General features: G+C 64.4%; 4 protein-coding genes across 6 annotated transcripts; 3 read left to right on the forward strand and 1 right to left on the reverse strand.

The window, feature by feature from the left end:
- Positions 1-69: 69 nt before the first annotated feature.
- On the forward strand, positions 70-6,807 carry BCAR1 (BCAR1 scaffold protein, Cas family member). 2 transcript variants are annotated; one of them, XM_053987530.1, is made up of 7 exons: positions 70-155; positions 961-1,650; positions 2,844-3,005; positions 3,233-3,337; positions 3,752-4,900; positions 5,101-5,190; positions 5,528-6,807. In XM_053987530.1, exons 1-7 carry the CDS (start codon positions 144-146, stop codon positions 6,041-6,043), a joined length of 2,724 nt encoding a protein of 907 aa, XP_053843505.1. In that variant the 5' UTR covers positions 70-143; the 3' UTR covers positions 6,044-6,807. The 2 variants fall into 2 exon arrangements, with proteins under 2 accessions (XP_053843505.1, XP_053843504.1); XM_053987529.1 differs by lacking the exon at positions 70-155 and having other exon boundaries at positions 674-1,650.
- Positions 6,808-8,945: 2,138 nt separating this feature from the next.
- On the reverse strand, positions 8,946-11,100 carry LOC128812837 (chymotrypsinogen 2-like). Its single transcript, XM_053987492.1, has 7 exons — positions 11,034-11,100; positions 10,808-10,911; positions 10,609-10,688; positions 10,417-10,495; positions 9,731-9,911; positions 9,210-9,343; positions 8,946-9,136 (listed from the first exon to the last, which is right to left on the reverse strand). Exons 1-7 carry the CDS (start codon positions 11,098-11,100, stop codon positions 8,975-8,977), a joined length of 807 nt encoding a protein of 268 aa, XP_053843467.1. The 3' UTR covers positions 8,946-8,974.
- A 683-nt stretch (positions 11,101-11,783) lies between these two features.
- LOC128812842 (chymotrypsinogen 2-like) lies at positions 11,784-13,938 on the forward strand. The gene is made up of 7 exons (XM_053987498.1): positions 11,784-11,850; positions 11,973-12,076; positions 12,196-12,275; positions 12,389-12,467; positions 12,973-13,153; positions 13,541-13,674; positions 13,748-13,938. The coding sequence occupies exons 1-7, from the start codon at positions 11,784-11,786 to the stop codon at positions 13,907-13,909; spliced, it is 807 nt and encodes a 268-aa protein (XP_053843473.1). The 3' UTR covers positions 13,910-13,938.
- Positions 13,939-14,373: 435 nt separating this feature from the next.
- On the forward strand, positions 14,374-18,031 carry LOC128812567 (probable D-lactate dehydrogenase, mitochondrial). 2 transcript variants are annotated; one of them, XM_053987019.1, is made up of 11 exons: positions 14,374-14,531; positions 14,805-14,917; positions 15,184-15,325; positions 15,409-15,550; positions 15,820-15,979; positions 16,057-16,256; positions 16,335-16,463; positions 17,121-17,248; positions 17,327-17,417; positions 17,506-17,617; positions 17,694-18,031. In XM_053987019.1, the coding sequence occupies exons 1-11, from the start codon at positions 14,412-14,414 to the stop codon at positions 17,857-17,859; spliced, it is 1,503 nt and encodes a 500-aa protein (XP_053842994.1). In that variant the 5' UTR covers positions 14,374-14,411; the 3' UTR covers positions 17,860-18,031. The 2 variants fall into 2 exon arrangements, with proteins under 2 accessions (XP_053842994.1, XP_053842993.1); XM_053987018.1 differs by lacking the exon at positions 14,374-14,531 and adding an exon at positions 14,555-14,688.
- Positions 18,032-18,044: the final 13 nt, after the last annotated feature.

Genomic DNA, 18,044 nt, shown 5'->3' on the forward strand with positions numbered 1-18,044 from the left:
GCGGCCGGGCCGGGCGCGCGCGGCGCTATAACGATCCCTACGGCGCCGCCGCCGCCCGCGCGCCCCGGCCCCGCCGCCCCCGGCCCGGCCCGGCCCTCGGCCCCGCACCCGGCCCGCTGCGGCCGGAGCGGCCCCGCGGGAAGATGAACTACCTGGTGAGCGGGGACACGGGGGCGTGTGTGGGGACAGGTGGGGCGAGGGGAACGGCTGCTGGGGGGCCCTATTGGAGGAGGAGGAGGAGGAGGAAGGCGTCAGCCCCCTCACCGCTCAGTCCGGGCAGGGCCTCTCCTGTGCGGCCGATCCCACTGGCGTGACCTTGGCCGAGCTCCCCCGCTCCGAGACGGCCAGGCCTTGCCTGGCCCCCTCCCTCCTGCGGGTCAGGGCGCTGAGGGACTCGCGGGGGGCCCAACGGGGCCAGGGGCCTCCCCAGGCCTCCGCTCCACCGGGCGGGGCGGCACCGCCGGCGGGCAGGGCCGCGGGACAGCCGGGAGTCCGGCCCTGCCATCCCGGGCGAGCCGCGACCTGTCCCGCCGCCACGGCCCCGAGCAGCGCTGGCAGGTGTCGCCGAGGCCCGGCTCGGGGACCTCGCGGGGCGGAAGGGGCCCGGGACCGACGACGGGTGCTGTGCGATGGCCACGGCCACGGCTGACTCACCGCCCCGGCACTTCCTCCCAGTCGGCGGAGGGAAGGGGCGGGAGAGGCAGAGGAGGCCCCCCGAAACCGGGAGGCGGAAGGGCCCGGCCCCTTCCCAGCACCACCTCTGGGAAGGGTGGGTTTTGCTCCAGCGAAGAATCCCGCGGTGGCTGGAACGGGGAGATCCAGCTGGCGGGAACTGCGCGGCGAAGCCCCCGGCCCGCGGGGCTCCGTCCCGGTGCTGAGCTGCCGCCCCGCATCGCCGGGATGACGCCCCACCGGCCGGCGGGGCCCGGCTCACCGCCCCGGCGCGGGGCTCTCTTCCAGAACGTGCTGGCCAAGGCGCTGTACGACAACGTGGCCGAGTCCCCGGACGAGCTCTCCTTCCGCAAGGGCGACATCATGACGGTGCTGGAGCGCAACACGCAGGGGCTGGATGGCTGGTGGCTCTGTTCGCTCCATGGCCGGCAGGGCATCGTTCCCGGGAACCGCCTCAAGATTCTCGTGGGGATGTACGACAAGAAGCAGCCGCAGCAGCAAGCGCCTGCCCCGGCACAGGGGCAGGCACCGCCGCAGCCATCTGTACCCCAGCCGGCTCTGCCCTTCCACCACCAAGGGGGCTACACCCCGCTGTCGCCCGCCTCGCAGTACACCCCCATGCACCCTGCCTATGCTGCCCAAGGGGACAATGTCTATCTGATGCCAGTCCCCAACAAGGGACAGCAGGGTCTGTACCCGGGCTCAGCACCCACTGGACAGTTTCCTCCTGCCCCAGCTAAGCAGCCTTCCACCTACCCGAAGCAGGCACCTCCCCATACCTTCCCCAACCCCGGCCAGGAAATCTACCAGGTTCCCCCCTCCCTGGGCCAGGCAGCAGAGGCGTACCCAGGGGGCTCTGCCAGTCCCCCCCAGGATGTCTACCAGGTTCCTCCCTCAGCTGGTCAGGCTCAAGAAATCTACCAGGTGCCGCCATCATTGGACATGAGGAGCTGGGAAGGACACAAGCCCCAGGGAAAGGTAGGATGGCAAGACTGGAGTGGGAGTGTGTTGTGTTTGTGGGGTGCTCTGTGGCCCTTGGGTACAAGTGGGCACAGCTTGGACTTCTCAGCTTGCTACGCTTGGAGCAGGCAGCCCATGTGCCCATTGCTGGGGTTGTGTGGGTATCCTTGCCCACACTGCTGGCAGGAGTGGGTGCACTGGAGAGTCCCTGCAGTGGCTGAGGTGCCCTGGTTGGTGTGAGCTACCCCTCTTGGGGCTGGCACAGCATTCAGCACTCTGGTCCTTGTGGGCTCTGCTGATGTCACCCAGGGCATGGCAGTGTGTTTGGTATGGGCACAGAGTGTTGGTAACCCAAGAGCTATTTTGGGATGCCAGGTTTTGGAGCTGTGGAAGGAGCTGTGGTACCCACCACAGTGCTGTGAGATTTTGCTCCTCCTGGGAGTGTACACAGGAACAGACAGGCAGTGCTAGCATTTCCCGACTGTGCCAGGCAGCCTGCCAGTACTTGCTAGGTACACTGGTGAGGCAAGGGTGAGCCACCAGGCTGTCCCCAGCATAGAGCCTAACAGCTCCATTCCGGACACCAGCCTCCTCCTGGCTCTGCCCCTACCCTGGCACGTCATCCCCAGGAAGAGGAGTGAGGTGCTTTCAGTATCGTGTTTTCCAGGAAGGCTACTCCAACTCATACCCCTGGGAAGCAGCCAGTGAGGGGAGGGAGCTGCCAAATCGCAGCCAGGGCACAAGGAACATCCGAAAAGGAAGAAGGAGCCCAACATCTCAGCCCTCCTTGGCACTGGTTGGGCAGGGTGACATTACCCTCTGGGTTTGGTTATTTTCCGCTCTGGTGTCACCATGAAATGACCCATTGAGGCACAGAGCTGTGGGTAGGGAGGGATCTCCAGGCATTGGCAGACCCCAGCCCATGCCTGGATCGGCCGTTGCTTTCTGCATGCCACGGCTGTGCCGGCCGGGCTTTGTCTCTCGCTGAGACTCTATCGCCGCTATAAATAACCGGTGATATCATCCCGGCATCGCCGCACACCCGGCCGGGGAGCGCCCTCCCGTGGCACCGGGCAGACCCTAATTCCAGGCAATCCAGTACGGAATCCAGCAACCATCCTCTCTCTGGCCCCGTTGCTGGGTTTTGGGGGAATGATGCAGGATGGGAGATGCTCGGTAGTGCCCACATCATGTCTTTTACCTCTTTCCAGGTGCTGGTGCCCACCCGTGTGGGCCAGGTGTATGTCTATGACTCCCCCAAGGGTGAGCAGGTTGAGTACGATTTCCCTCGCCACCTAATCTCCACGGGCTCCCAGGAGATCTATGACGTGCCACCTGTCCGAGGAGGGGTCCCGAGCCAGTTCAGCCAGGAGGTGAGGCTGCTTGGGGTGTCGGGGAAATCTCTGTCTCTGCCCTTAAGAATGGGAGATCACCCCCAGGTCACAGCCTGAGATCCATACCAGGCTAAATTGCACCCAAAACTATACTTCACTGACCTCAGTACCACTTCTGAGCACCTCCACCATTCCCAGCTGGTCCCTGAGAGGAGGTGGGTGGCCATACCATCTCTGACACATCATCCTGTGTTCCCCCCCTCCAGGTCTATGACACTCCTCCCATGGCAGTGAAGGGTCCCAATGGGCAGGACCCAGGGCAAGAGATATACGACGTGCCCCCCAGCGTGGAGAAGAACTTGCACCAAACTGTAAGTGCTGCTGGGAAGCTCCCAGCTTCTTTATGTAAGACTGACAAACAGATTTTTACAAGGACAAAAGTAATTTACTAAATCAGTCTCTCCAGAGATGTGGTGATGTCCCTGACACTGGAGGCTTTCAGAATGCCAAGGAATGGGTTGCTGGATGTTCACATCCAGGGATGAGGTTGGACCAGATGATCTTTCAAAGTCCCTTCTAACCTGGGCTGCTCTAGGATTTTTTGCTTCCTGTCCCAAAGGGCAGGGGCACCCCTGGGGTGCATGGCTTCATCTCAATGCTGTCTTGGATGCTCAATGCTGGCACTTGCATGCCCTGCAGCTCGGGGCAGCCAGCCTGCATCTCCATACCTGCCCCAGGCCCCCTCTCCCAGCAGTGCTGACAGTGCCACTGCTCTGCCCTTGCAGGTGTACGATGTCCCCCCCTCAGTGAGCAAGGACGTGCCCGATGGCCCAGCGCGGGAGGAGACCTACGATGTGCCACCCGCCTTTGCCAAGCAGAAAGCCTTCGACCCCTCCCGCCACCCCCTCATCCTGGCCCAGCAGGAGCCCTACTTGCCAGAGGATGTCTATGATGTGCCCCCGGCAGCTGGGAAAGGTGCTCCTGAGCTGCCACTCTCCCACGAGATCTACGATGTGCCCCCCAGCCTCAAGAAGCTGGGGGGATCCACCTTCCCCTCCCAGGAGGTGTACGATGTGCCCCGGGACCTGCACGCCCCAGGCAAGGGCTCTGTGGACACGGAAGGCGAGTACATCTACGACGTCCCACCGCAAGTAGACCGCGAGGCCAAGGGTGCTGATGCCAAGCGCCTCTCGGCTTCCAGCACAGGCAGCACCCGCAGCAACATCTCCACATCCTCGCTGGACGTGGTGCCTGTGAAGGAGCCGGCCAAGGGTGCCGGCAAGGAGTTCTCCCTGGACTTGGATGCCGCCATGGAGACACTGGCCAAGCTCCAGAGCGGTGTCAGCAGCGCTGTCTCCTACCTCATGTCCTTTATCAGCACCAACTGGCGCAGCCCCGAGCACATGGAGGTCAATGCTGCCAACATCCGTGGGGCAGCCGAGGGCGTCCGGACAGCCCTCCGGGACCTGCTGGAGTTTGCTCGGGGGGCAGTGGGCAATGCTGCCCAGGCCTCTGACCGCTCCCTCTACACGAAGCTCAGCAAGCAGCTGCAGAAGATGGAGGAGGTCTACCAGGCCCTGACAAGGCACGGCCAAGCGCTGGACGCTTGCCACTGGGCTCCCAGTGCTCTGGCCAGCAGCAAGCCAGGCACAGATGACTTGGAGCACTTCATCATGCACTCACGTGGTGTTCCTGATGACACTAAGCAGTTGGCTTCCTTCCTGCATGGCAATGCCTCCCTTCTCTTCAAACGGACAAAGCCGGCGGTGGAGAGTGGTGGCCATGGGCCCCCTCACCCCTCCGACAAGGCAAGCAGCATCCAGTCACGGCCCCTGCCCTCCCCTCCCAAGTTGCTGGCCCAGGAGTCACCTGATGGGCCCTACGAGAACAGCGAGAGCGGCTGGATGGAGGATTATGACTATGTCCATCTCCAGGTGGGCACGGGTATGGGGGCTGCTTCCCACAGGGAGTGTTTGTCTCTGGCACAGGGGGAATTAGGCAGCACTGCTTCTGCCTACATTTTTCTCTTACCCTCCAGCTTGAGGGCTCTGTGGACCAGGGTATGTCCCAGGGCAGGTGGAGGCTCTCTGGTAAGGCTGATGTTGCTGACCCCTTCCATGTCATGCCCCTGCAGGGCAAGGAGGAGTTTGAGAAGACCCAGAAGGAGCTGCTGGAGAAAGGCAACATCATCCGGCAGAGCAAGGACCAGCTGGAGCACCAGCAGGTAAGGGCACTGGGGCAGGCAGGTGGGTGCTGCTGTGCACAGGGCCTTGTGTCTTGATTCCTTTGTAACCTCTGCTGCTGGTCTGACCACAGCCCTCTTCTCTGGATGTTCTCATGGTGTGTTCTACCTTGCCTTCCATACCAGTGTTATGCCAGTAAGGAGGGGAGTAGGCACCTTGATCCCAGCGAGGAGCTTGGCATGGCTGTCCTGGGGCTGGCACTGTCTTTCACTGTGTTCCCTGGGGCTGGTGGCCATGGCCACCTGTGCTGGTGGCTCCATGGAGGGGAGCAGGTGCTGGCTCAGTGGCCACCCTGCCCCATGCCTGTCTCTCCCACAGCTGAAGCAGTTTGAGCGGCTGGAGCAGGAGGTGACGCGCCCCATAGACAACGACTTGTCCAACTGGAGCCCCCCCCAGCACTACAGCCCTGCGCGGGGCGGTGGGACACTGTGTCCTGCTGACCGCCAGCTCCTCCTCTTCTACCTGGAGCAGTGCGAGGCCAACCTCACCACGCTCACCAATGCTGTCGATGCCTTCTTCACTGCTGTCAGCACCAACCAACCTCCCAAGATCTTTGTGGCCCACAGCAAGTTTGTCATCCTCAGTGCCCACAAGCTCGTCTTTATTGGGGACACGCTGTCCCGCCAGGCCAAGGCCCAGGACGTCCAGCACAAGGTGATGCACTACAGCAACCTCCTCTGTGAGATGCTCAAGGAGATCGTGATGACCACCAAGGCGGCTGCCCTCCACTACCCATCTCCTTCCGCCTCCAAGGACATGGTGGAGCGTGTCAAGGACCTCGCCAACAGCACGCAGCAGTTCAGGATGGTGCTGGGCCAGCTGGCAGCGATGTGATGGCCTCAGAGCCACTGTCCCCTCTCTCTGGCCCCCATCCCCAGACATACATTTCCCTCCATGCAAGTCCTCTCCACCTGGTGTAAGCAGACATGTACATAGAGACTCCCACACGCACCGGGGGGCTGGGGCTCTGTGGGAACAGAGGTGAGGGGCTGCAGCCATCATACGCCTTCCTCCTCCCTCTGGCCAGGGGCCAGGAATGGTTTGAGCTGTGCCCATAAGGAAGCAAAGCTGGGAGATGGATTTATGTCCACTCCTTCCCCACTCTCCTCTCTCCATACAAAACTGGCAGCCAGTTCTGGGCTGAAGGGCATGGGGCCATGTCCCTGGTGAGTCAAAGATGTGCCTGGCAATTTGGCATGCCCTTTGTGATGCTGTGGCTGCTCTGCTCTCGGGAGGACTCTACAGTGCACTCTGGAGAACTCCATGGTGGCCAGGAGATTCTAATGGTGTGGAAGCCATCCCCTGTGATGGTGTGACAGAGATGGGTTGTACTGTCCCCTTGTGTGCTGGAGGCTGGGGATAGGGGTCCCCATGGGGTTTAGGGGTGATGGGGAGCTGCTGGGGCAGGAAGGGGCTACCTTGTGCGTTCTCATGTGTCGGGTTGTGCTACAGTACCAGCTGTAACCGAAACGTGAACTGAAATTGGTGCCTTTTGAACACAGGGGAAGCTTCCGCTGGTTCCCGGAGCTACCACGTGGCAGTCCCCTCCAAAACATGGCCCCAAGTCCCTCAGCAGTATAAAGATTTGCCTAGAAACACCCCTTATCTCCTGGGTATCTGTGTGTGCGCCTGCTGGGGTGAGGGAGAGGCTCTGTGGCAGGGCTGGGGAGATCCTGCTCTCCTAGAAGATCTCCTAGCCTTTGGAGACTGCTGGTGCACAGAGGGTTAATGGGACACAAGGGATGGGCCTAAGAGGGTTGGGGGTGGCAGTGCAGGGTTGGGAGTGGCAGTGCAGGGCACTGGGGCCACATGACCCCAGAAACAGTATGAGATGAGAGTCCCTCCCAGCACCTTGCCAGGGGCCATGGTCACCATGGGACCTATGGGTTTGGTGTGGCAGAGAGGATGTGATACCAAGCATTCCTGGTCCTGGCTGTCCATCCCTTCCAGAACCTCAGGAACCATGGCACCCTCAGTCCTAGAGGCACCTCTGCTACTGCCCTGGAATCAGCACACCTATGAACACCCCAAAATCTGCAGCTCCTCAAGTGTGTCCTCATCACCAGCCCCTACATTGCTGTCACCCTCAGCCCCAAGACTCCCCCCACGCCCACGGTACCGACAGGGAACCAGAGCCCGGTGCCACGCAGGTGCTTATTGAGGGCCTTGCGGGTGACACCGGGCTCCACTGTCACCGAGAAGTCCTCGAGGCTCAGCTCTGCAATGGCGTCCATGCGGCTCAGGTCAAAGCAGACACCGCCCTGGCACAGGGGCACCTGAGAGTCTGGGCACGGCCGGGCACCGAGAGCCCCTGGGGGGTCAGAGGTGCCGGGGGAGCCGATACCTGCACGGCATTGACGCCTCCTTCCAGGCCGGTGCCAGTGCCGAAGGGCACCATGGGCACACGGCAGCGGTGACAGAGGGCTGCCAGCTCCTGCACCTGCCCCACCGCCTGGGGCCACACCACGACGTCCAGGGGGGCACAGCTGGGGGACAGGCAGCACCACTGACCAACTGACTTAACCACTTGACCCTCCCCATGGCCCCTTCCCCAGCCTGGGACTTGTCACAGGCCCCTTCCCTTCCCCACGGCCCCTTGTCTCCCCAAATATTTCCCATCCTCGGACCCGGCCCCTCCCCTATGCCCCTGCCCCTTCCCCTTCCCATGGCTCTTGCCTTCCCCGCATCTCTTCCCTTCCCTAGGACCCTTCCCACGGCCCTTCCCCTCCCAGGGGTCCCAGCTCCAGGGGCACTCACGGGTGCATGGACTCATCGTGGCCGTGCTGCTCCCGCACCGCGGTGGCCGTGGAGACGTTGGGGGCCCCAACCACGGCCCTCAGGGCCTCCACGAAGTCAGGGGGCAGCGAGGGCTGCGGGGGGAACAACGGGCACGCGTCAGGGATGGGCCCTGGGGAGGGTCTGATCGCGGGCACGAGGCCAAGTGGCCGCGTCAGGACCTGAGTGGCCTTTGGAGCCCCGGGCCCACCTTGGAGCAGCAGCTGCGGCGCCTCGGAGCTGCCGCCAGCGCCAGCACCCTCCGCAGGGCCATGTTGCAACGGGACAAGAACGGGAACATGGGAACTGCACAGGACCGGGACATTGCCCTCCCCCGCAGCCTGTCTGTCTCTCCCCCACACTGACACCTTAAGGTGGCTCCAGCCACACGCCAGTGTGTCCCTGGCGGAGGGACCTGCCTCCCACCAGTGCCTCTGGTCATGTTCCCATGCTGTCCCCTGCCTGGGCGGAGTCACTGCATTCACCATGGCCCCCACCCTCAGGGTGTCCCCATGCCTGCTCAAGTATCCCCGCAGCTGGCCAGGGGTCCATGACCCCATAGGAGACCACATGTCCCCACGCTCCTCCCCTCCCAGACAGGAGTCACCGTGTCTCCCCCCGTCCATCTGTCCCCATTCCCAGTCAGGGGTCCCCATGCCCCCTGTCCCTCTGTTCCCATGTGCAGCCAAGTTTCCCCATTCAGGCACAGGAGTCACCATGTCCCCCTGTCCATCTGTGCCCATTCCCAAGCAGGTGTGCCCAAGTCCCCCGGTCCATCTGTCCCCTTTCCCAGCCAGGTGTCCCCATGCCGCTCCGCACTCCTGGACAGGTGTCCTCATGCCCAGAGAACCGACCCCAGCCCACCGCATGCCCCCATCCTCAGCCAGGCGTCTCCCGGCCACCCGCCTGTCCCGTGCCCCGCTCCCGTCCGTCCCGGCACGGTGACAAGGACACAGTGTGCTCCGGGGATGGCAGCGTTTATTGCAGGCCTCAGTTGGCCTCCAGGATGGAGTCGATCCAGTTGCGGAGCTTGGTGACGCGGGCGTACACGCCGGGCGTCTTGGTGTCGCAGGTGTTGCTGCCCCAGGAGACGATGCCCACCAGGTTCCAGGCGCCGTCCTTCTGGCACACCAGCGGGCCCCCGGAGTCGCCCTGCACGGGGCAGCGGGTGAGCGCCGGGGCGGGGCCCGGGGCCCTGGGGGTGCCGGGGGCCGGGGGCACGTACCATGCAGGAAGAGGCTCCGTCGGCGCCGGCACAGACCATCACGTCGCGGATGCGGAAGCCCCAGAACTCCTTGCACTGGGTGTTGGTGAGCAAGGGCAGAGCCGCCTGCTGCAGCACCGCCGGCGTGTCCGAGTCTGCGGGGAGCGGGGAGCGGGGGGCGTCAGCGCGGAGCGGGAATGGGAAAAGGGCTGGGACGGGACGGGGAGGGCGGGACGAGGAGGACAGGACCGTGATGACGGTGGAGATGGGGACAGGATTGGGTCAGGGTTGGGGACTGGTGATGGGGATGAGGAATGGGACCGGGACAAAGATGGGGATATGGGAATGGGATGGAGGTTCAGATTCAGATTTGCATGGGGATCTGGATGGGAGATTGCCATGAGCATTATGATTCAGATGAGGACAGGGACTAACCATATGGATGAGGAAGGGGACAGGGAAGACAGCGGACAAGGATGGGGGTGGGTATTTGGATGAGGCAGGGGACAGGAATGGGGATGGGGACAAGAAAGTGCAGTTACCGCTGGAGTCAGTGAGCCCCCAGCCAGTGGTGACGCAGGTCATTCCCCCCGGGAATTCGTCAGTGGCCTTGGGCAGGCAGACGGGGGACACGCGATCCGACAGCTGCGCCGGAGTGGCCAGTTTGATCAGGGTGATGTCGTCGTGGATGGTCAGCATGTTGAACTTGGGGTTCTTGAAGACCTGAAGCACGCAGCACTGCTCTCAGCACCTGCACCCCCTGCCAGGGTGCCGGGCACTGGGCACTCCACAGGGATCAGTAGGGACCTTGGGGACCAGTGGGGACCCCGGGGCTTGCTCCTGTGGGTCCCATGATGGAAGGGTGTCTGGGTTGCTGGGCTCAGTCCCTGGGACGCTGGGGAACAGGGACACCCCAGGCCACGTCCCCTGCCCTGGGATGAAATGGACCCTGAGGCCTGAACCCCTATCCCTTGGAAATTCCTGAGAACATGGGGACATCCAGGGTTCCTGACCTGAGGGATGAGTGGGAGCAGGGACACCCCAGGGGATTGCAGTGCAGGGATGGACACCATGAACACCCCAGGGAACCCTGACCCTCAGGATAAGCGGAACCGGGGACTCCTCAGGAACACAAACCCCAGGACAAGGGGGACCCGGACATAAGCCCCCAGGCCGCCCGTGGTGGCCGTGGGATCCCGCAGGCACACGGACCCTGCCCCGGAGGTACCTTCTCGATTTTCAGTTCCTGCTGATCAGGGCCGGGTGCGTCCTGGTCGTAGGCGCCCACCACCACGGTGTCGGTTTTCCTGGGCACAGGCAGGCACTGAGCACGGGACACCGGCACGGGGACAGCGGGTTCCCTGGGCACCCTGTGCCTGTGCCCAGCCCCGGCCCGGCCGGCAGCAGAGCCGGTGCCTACCTGACGCCGCAGTGGGCAGCGGTGACCACCCAGTTCTCGCTGATCAGGGACCCACCACAGAAGTGGAAGCCGTTGTTGCGCTGGCGGGGAGAGCTGCCCTCAGCACCCGGCACCGCCGCCGGCACCACCGCCGGCGTGCTCCGTGCCCGGCCCCCCACACCGCACCCACCCCTGCCCCCGGCCCGCCTCGGGCTCTCACCTGGAGGGACACCTGCCATGGCCAGGACCCTGCCACCGCCGCCTCCCCGTTGACAATGCGGTTGTAGCCACGGATGACGGGTGTGATGGCGGGCACACCGCACTCTGCGGGGCACAGGTGGCCGTGGGACGGCGGCTCCGGCCACCCCGGCCCCATGTCCCCTCCCCACCACTCCCGCCCGCCCGAGCCCCGAGCCCGCCCCGCCAAGCCCCACAACCCCACGCACTCTCAGGGAGAGCGGCATGGGCAAAGCCCGCCAGTGCCAGGCAGCTCAACACCCACAGCAGAGCCATTGCCACTTGTGAGGACAGACCTGCCTGGCACCTGGCGGCTCTTATATGCACCCCTGGGCACCTCCCCGCTGCCTCTGGCCTTGCCACCGCGGCCTTGGGAGATAGTGTGGCAGCAGATATGGTGCCACCGGCATCTTGCCACTACTGGAACCTTCGCATCCAACTCTTTGGTGTCCGAGGCACCTGGACCTCTGGATGAACCCCTATCTGGGTGGCAGCCTGGAGGGGCTCTGTAGACACAGCCCTAGGAGAACTCTGTGGTCCTTCCAAACTCCTCCACTGCATGACAAAGCATGCAGGCAGCCCAGAAAACCCCACCATATCTTTGGCAACAACTGCTGCAACCTGAGCAGCACGTCAAGGGAGGGGATTCTGCTCCTCTACTCTACTATGCTGAGACCATGCATGCAGTGCTGAGTCCCGCTCTGGGACCCCAGTTATGAAGGACATGGGCCAGCTGGAATGATTCCAAGGACATTTAGAAGCCAGCATTTAGTCCAGACCAGTGCTGCCCCACAGCCATAGCCAAGGATACTGGCTCCAGGTGCCATGCTCCCAGGCTATTTCCAGCTGCCACACTATCTCCCAAGGCCGCGGTGACAAGGCCAGAGGCAGCGGGGAGGTGCCCAGGGGTGCATATAAGAGCCGCCAGGTGCCAGGCAGGTCTGTCCTCACAAGTGGCAATGGCTCTGCTGTGGGTGTTGAGCTGCCTGGCGCTGGCAGGCTTTGCCCATGCCGCTCTCCCTGAGAGTGCGTGGGGTCGTGGGGCTTGGCGGGGCGGGCTCGGGGCTCGGGCGGGCGGGAGTGGTGGGGAGGGGACACGGAGCCGGGGTGGCCGGAGCCGCCGTCCCACGGCCACCTGTGCCCCGCAGAGTGCGGCGTGCCCGCCATCACACCCGTCATCCGTGGCTACAACCGCATTGTCAATGGGGAGGCGGCGGTGGCAGGGTCCTGGCCATGGCAGGTGTCCCTCCAGGTGAGAGCCCGAGGCGGGCCGGGGGCAGGGGTGGGTGCGGTGTGGGGGGCCGGGCACGGAGCACGCCGGCGGTGGTGCCGGCGGCGGTGCCGGGTGCTGAGGGCAGCTCTCCCCGCCAGCGCAACAACGGCTTCCACTTCTGCGGCGGGTCCCTGATCAGCGAGAACTGGGTGGTCACCGCTGCCCACTGCGGCGTCAGGTAGGCACCGGCTCTGCTGCTGGCCGGGCCGGGGCTGGGCACGGGCACAGGGTGCCCAGGGAACCCGCTGTCCCCGTGCCGGTGTCCCGTGCTCAGTGCCTGCCTGTGCCCAGGAAAACCGACACCGTGGTGGTGGGCGCCTACGACCAGGACGCACCCGGCCCTGATCAGCAGGAACTGAAAATCGAGAAGGTACCTCCGGGGCAGGGTCCGTGTGCCTGCGGGATCCCACGGCCACCACGGGCGGCCTGGGGGCTTATGTCCGGGTCCCCCTTGTCCTGGGGTTTGTGTTCCTGAGGAGTCCCCGGTTCCGCTTATCCTGAGGGTCAGGGTTCCCTGGGGTGTCCATGGTGTCCATTCCTGCACTGCAATCCCCTGGGGTGTCCCTGCTCCCACTCATCCCTCAGGTCAGGAACCCTGGATGTCCCCATGTTCCCAGGAATTTCCAAGGGATAGGGGTTCAGGCCTCAGGGTCCATTTCATCCCAGGGCAGGGGACGTGGCCTGGGGTGTCCCTGCTCCCCAGCGTCCCAGGGACTGAGCCCAGCAACCCAGACACCCTTCCATCATGGGACCCACAGGAGCAAGCCCCGGGGTCCCCACTGGTCCCCAAGGTCCCTACTGATCCCTGTGGAGTGCCCAGTGCCCGGCACCCTGGCAGGGGGTGCAGGTGCTGAGAGCAGTGCTGCGTGCTTCAGGTCTTCAAGAACCCCAAGTTCAACATGCTGACCATCCACGACGACATCACCCTGATCAAACTGGCCACTCCGGCGCAGCTGTCGGATCGCGTGTCCCCCGTCTGCCTGCCCAAGGCCACTGACGAATTCCCGGGGGGAATGACCTGCGTCACCACTGGCTGGGGGCTCACTGACTCCAGCGGTAACTGCACTTTCTTGTCCCCATCCCCATTCCTGTCCCCTGCCTCATCCAAATACCCACCCCCATCCTTGTCCGCTGTCTTCCCTGTCCCCTTCCTCATCCATATGGTTAGTCCCTGTCCTCATCTGAATCATAATGCTCATGGCAATCTCCCATCCAGATCCCCATGCAAATCTGAATCTGAACCTCCATCCCATTCCCATATCCCCATCTTTGTCCCGGTCCCATTCCTCATCCCCATCACCAGTCCCCAACCCTGACCCAATCCTGTCCCCATCTCCACCGTCATCACGGTCCTGTCCTCCTCGTCCCGCCCTCCCCGTCCCGTCCCAGCCCTTTTCCCATTCCCGCTCCGCGCTGACGCCCCCCGCTCCCCGCTCCCCGCAGACTCGGACACGCCGGCGGTGCTGCAGCAGGCGGCTCTGCCCTTGCTCACCAACACCCAGTGCAAGGAGTTCTGGGGCTTCCGCATCCGCGACGTGATGGTCTGTGCCGGCGCCGACGGAGCCTCTTCCTGCATGGTACGTGCCCCCGGCCCCCGGCACCCCCAGGGCCCCGGGCCCCGCCCCGGCGCTCACCCGCTGCCCCGTGCAGGGCGACTCCGGGGGCCCGCTGGTGTGCCAGAAGGACGGCGCCTGGAACCTGGTGGGCATCGTCTCCTGGGGCAGCAACACCTGCGACACCAAGACGCCCGGCGTGTACGCCCGCGTCACCAAGCTCCGCAACTGGATCGACTCCATCCTGGAGGCCAACTGAGGCCTGCAATAAACGCTGCCATCCCCGGAGCACACTGTGTCCTTGTCACCGTGCCGGGACGGACGGGAGCGGGGCACGGGACAGGCGGGTGGCCGGGAGACGCCTGGCTGAGGATGGGGGCATGCGGTGGGCTGGGGTCGGTTCTCTGGGCATGAGGACACCTGTCCAGGAGTGCGGAGCGGCATGGGGACACCTGGCTGGGAAAGGGGACAGATGGACCGGGGGACTTGGGCACACCTGCTTGGGAATGGGCACAGATGGACAGGGGGACATGGTGACTCCTGTGCCTGAATGGGGAAACTTGGCTGCACATGGGAACAGAGGGACAGGGGGCATGGGGACCCCTGACTGGGAATGGGGACAGATGGACGGGGGGAGACACGGTGACTCCTGTCTGGGAGGGGAGGAGCGTGGGGACATGTGGTCTCCTATGGGGTCATGGACCCCTGGCCAGCTGCGGGGATACTTGAGCAGGCATGGGGACACCCTGAGGGTGGGGGCCATGGTGAATGCAGTGACTCCGCCCAGGCAGGGGACAGCATGGGAACATGACCAGAGGCACTGGTGGGAGGCAGGTCCCTCCGCCAGGGACACACTGGCGTGTGGCTGGAGCCACCTTAAGGTGTCAGTGTGGGGGAGAGACAGACAGGCTGCGGGGGAGGGCAATGTCCCGGTCCTGTGCAGTTCCCATGTTCCCGTTCTTGTCCCGTTGCAACATGGCCCTGCGGAGGGTGCTGGCGCTGGCGGCAGCTCCGAGGCGCCGCAGCTGCTGCTCCAAGGTGGGCCCGGGGCTCCAAAGGCCACTCAGGTCCTGACGCGGCCACTTGGCCTCGTGCCCGCGATCAGACCCTCCCCAGGGCCCATCCCTGACGCGTGCCCGTTGTTCCCCCCGCAGCCCTCGCTGCCCCCTGACTTCGTGGAGGCCCTGAGGGCCGTGGTTGGGGCCCCCAACGTCTCCACGGCCACCGCGGTGCGGGAGCAGCACGGCCACGATGAGTCCATGCACCCGTGAGTGCCCCTGGAGCTGGGACCCCTGGGAGGGAAAGGGCCGTGGGAAGGGTCCTAGGGAAGGGAAGAGATGCGGGGAAGGCAAGAGCCATGGGAAGGGGAAGGGGCATAGGGGAGGGGCCGGGTCCGAGGATGGGAAATATTTGGGGAGACAAGGGGCCGTGGGGAAGGGAAGGGGCCTTGTGACAAGTCCCAGGCTGGGGAAGGGGCCATGGGGAGGGTCAAGTGGTTAAGTCAGTTGGTCAGTGGTGCTGCCTGTCCCCCAGCTGTGCCCCCCCGGACGTCGTGGTGTGGCCCCAGGCGGTGGGGCAGGTGCAGGAGCTGGCAGCCCTCTGTCACCGCTGCCGTGTGCCCATGGTGCCCTTCGGCACTGGCACCGGCCTGGAAGGAGGCGTCAATGCCGTGCAGGTATCGGCTCCCCCGGCACCTCTGACCCCCCAGGGGCTCTCGGTGCCCGGCCGTGCCCAGACTCTCAGGTGCCCCTGTGCCAGGGCGGTGTCTGCTTTGACCTGAGCCGCATGGACGCCATCGCAGAGCTGAGCCTCGAGGACTTCTCGGTGACAGTGGAGCCCGGTGTCACCCGCAAGGCCCTCAATAAGCACCTGCGTGGCACCGGGCTCTGGTTCCCTGTCGGTACCGTGGGCGTGGGGGGAGTCTTGGGGCTGAGGGTGACAGTACTGGAGGACCTGGGGATTCCTTTAAGCCTGGGCATTGTGGGGTTGGGGATGATGTGGTTTCCACAGGTATGCTGTGCTCCCAGGGGTGCCCATGTGAAAGGATGTGCCATGGCCCCATTGCTTTTGGGGATGCACATAGTTTTGCTGCAGTTGGAGTCACAGTGGTGTCCATGTGGGAATGGACACCTTCCCCACCTGCTTCCCCTGCCCATCCCCTGCTTGCAGACCCTGGGGCGGACGCCTCGCTGTGTGGCATGGCGGCCACAGGTGCCTCGGGCACCAACGCGGTGCGCTACGGCACCATGCGCCCCAACGTGCTCAATCTGCGCGTGGTGCTGCCGGATGGGCGCCTGCTCCACACCGCCGGCCCCGGGCGCCAGCCCAGGTGGGCGCTGGGAGGCTGGGGGGCTGCGCTGGGCTGGCCATGTGCCACGTGGGTGCCCGCTCACCGGCTCTGTGCAGGAAGCGGGCGGCCGGCTACGACCTGACCTCGCTCTTCGTGGGCTCTGAGGGCACCCTGGGCTTCCTGACTCAGGCCACGCTGCGCCTGCACCCGCTGCCCGAGGCCACTGCTGTCACCATCGCCTCCTTCCCCGGCGTGGGGGCAGCTGTGGCTTGCACCGTCCAGGTGCTGCAGGCCGCCGTGCCTGTGGCCCGTATCGGTGAGTGCCCGCAGCCAGAGGTGGGACTGGGGGTCCAGGTGCCAGTGCTGGAGCTCAACACGGCCTCCTCCCACCCAGAGTTCCTGGATGAGGTGATGGCAGATGCCTGCGGCCGCTTCAGTAGGATGGGGCTGCCAGTGGCAGCCACGCTCCTCCTGGAGCTGCACGGCTCCCGGCGTAGCCTGGCTGAGCAACAGCAGCAGATGGGTATGGCTTGGAATAGGGAGGAGGAGAGAGTGTCTGGGGCTGGGAGCCATGATGGACACCCAGGGATGAGAGATGGGTGCCCAGGGACAAGGGGATCAGAGTGTTCAAAAGTGAAGCATGGTGCTGGGGGGCCACGAGGTAGCACTGGGGTGAGTGATGGATATCCAGGACATGGATCAGTGGGACCAGGCATGTCCTGGGGTGAGGAATGGGTGTCCTGGTCTGGGTGGGAACTGGAGACCTTGAGGTCATCACGATGAGAGACAAGTGACCAGGGCCTAGAACTGGGGGCCTGGAGTCATGGATGGCTTCCTATGGAAAGGGGATGGGAGATCAGGGGTGTCCTGAGGAGAGGCATAGGTGCCCAGGACCAGGGAGAGGGGACCAGCAATGGATGCTTGGGATGGGGACCAGGAAGACACTAGGGTGAGGGATGGGTGTGTGCTCTAGGGATCTGCTGAGGGGCTCATGAACATGGGACAGGGGGGACTATGGGTGTCACCGTGTGGTACAGGGACCCAGGGACAAGGGACAGGGGGACCAGGAGTATTCCAGGGTGTGGGATGGGTGCCCAGGATGGGCACTAGAGGTCCTGGGTAAGGGCTGGGTGCCTGGTGGTGCCGTGGATGGTATCCCAGAGCTCCTGGTAACCATCAGAGGAGATCGTGCGACAGAATGGCGGCTCCAGCCTGGCCTGGGCGGAGGGGCTGGAGGAGCGCGAGCAGCTCTGGTCCATGCGCCACAATGCCTGGTACGCTGCTCTGGCCCTGCGGCCCGGCTGCCAGGTGAGGCACAAACATGGGGATGATGGCAGCAGCACCCATGGTGCTCTGAGTGCCACAGCTCTGCCCTCCCTGGCCCAGGGCTACTCCACGGACGTCTGTGTGCCCATCTCCCGCCTGCCTGACGTGGTGGTGGAGACCAAGCAGGACCTGCAGGCCTCCAGCCTCACTGGTCAGCAGGGGCACAGCCCCCTGGGACAGAGGGGGTTGGGGGGCCACCATCCTCCATGCCACACCCCATCTGACCCATGGACTTGCAGGACCCATGGTGGGACATGTGGGTGATGGCAACTTCCACTGCATCCTTGTCTTCAACTCCCAGGACCCGGAGGAGGCCCAGCGCATCCACGCCTTCACCCAGCGCCTGGGCAGGTGGGGCCAGGGTGCTCTGGGGGGCCGGGGCTGGATGGACAGACGTCCCCATCTCCTGTTCCTCCCTGTCCCACAGGCGGGCACTGGCAGCAGGGGGCACCTGCACCGGGGAGCACGGCGTGGGGCTGGGCAAGCGGGCACTGCTGCAGGAGGAGCTGGGCCAGGAGGGCCTGGACACCCTGCGCTCCATCAAGGCTGCACTCGACCCCCACAACCTCATGAACCCCGGCAAGGTGCTCTGAGGGGGAGCACCAGCACTGAGCTGGCACTGGGGAGCCTCAGCCCCTGGAGTCAAGGCCAGGGCGGCCATGCTGCCCTGCAGTGCCACTATGTGTGTCCCTACAAATCCCCCCATCCCTACTTCTGGGGATCAGGGATCCTCAAACCCCCAATAAACCCTTTGGACTCACACTATCCATGTGCTGCA

The sequence above is a fragment of the Vidua macroura genome, chromosome 11 (genome assembly GCF_024509145.1).
Source record: "Vidua macroura isolate BioBank_ID:100142 chromosome 11, ASM2450914v1, whole genome shotgun sequence".
Taxonomy (NCBI): Eukaryota; Metazoa; Chordata; class Aves; order Passeriformes; family Viduidae; genus Vidua; species Vidua macroura.

Coding starts and splice junctions, on each gene's coding strand:
- LOC128812842 (XM_053987498.1), top strand. CDS start 11,784: ATGGCTCTGCTGTGGGTGTTGAGCTGCCTGGCGCTGGCAGGCTTTGCC. Junction 12,077..12,195: donor CATGGCAGGTGTCCCTCCAG/GTGAGAGCCCGA, acceptor TCTCCCCGCCAG/CGCAACAACGGCTTCCACTT. Junction 13,675..13,747: donor ACGGAGCCTCTTCCTGCATG/GTACGTGCCCCC, acceptor TGCCCCGTGCAG/GGCGACTCCGGGGGCCCGCT.
- BCAR1 (XM_053987529.1), top strand. CDS start 901: ATGACGCCCCACCGGCCGGCGGGGCCCGGCTCACCGCCCCGGCGCGGG. Junction 1,651..2,843: donor GACACAAGCCCCAGGGAAAG/GTAGGATGGCAA, acceptor ACCTCTTTCCAG/GTGCTGGTGCCCACCCGTGT. Junction 5,191..5,527: donor ACCAGCTGGAGCACCAGCAG/GTAAGGGCACTG, acceptor TCTCTCCCACAG/CTGAAGCAGTTTGAGCGGCT.
- LOC128812567 (XM_053987019.1), top strand. CDS start 14,412: ATGGTGAATGCAGTGACTCCGCCCAGGCAGGGGACAGCATGGGAACAT. Junction 16,257..16,334: donor CGTGCCTGTGGCCCGTATCG/GTGAGTGCCCGC, acceptor CCTCCCACCCAG/AGTTCCTGGATGAGGTGATG. Junction 17,618..17,693: donor TTCACCCAGCGCCTGGGCAG/GTGGGGCCAGGG, acceptor CCTGTCCCACAG/GCGGGCACTGGCAGCAGGGG.
- LOC128812837 (XM_053987492.1), bottom strand. CDS start 11,100: ATGGCTCTGCTGTGGGTGTTGAGCTGCCTGGCACTGGCGGGCTTTGCC. Junction 10,689..10,807: donor CATGGCAGGTGTCCCTCCAG/GTGAGAGCCCGA, acceptor TCTCCCCGCCAG/CGCAACAACGGCTTCCACTT. Junction 9,912..10,416: donor AGGAACTGAAAATCGAGAAG/GTACCTCCGGGG, acceptor TGCGTGCTTCAG/GTCTTCAAGAACCCCAAGTT.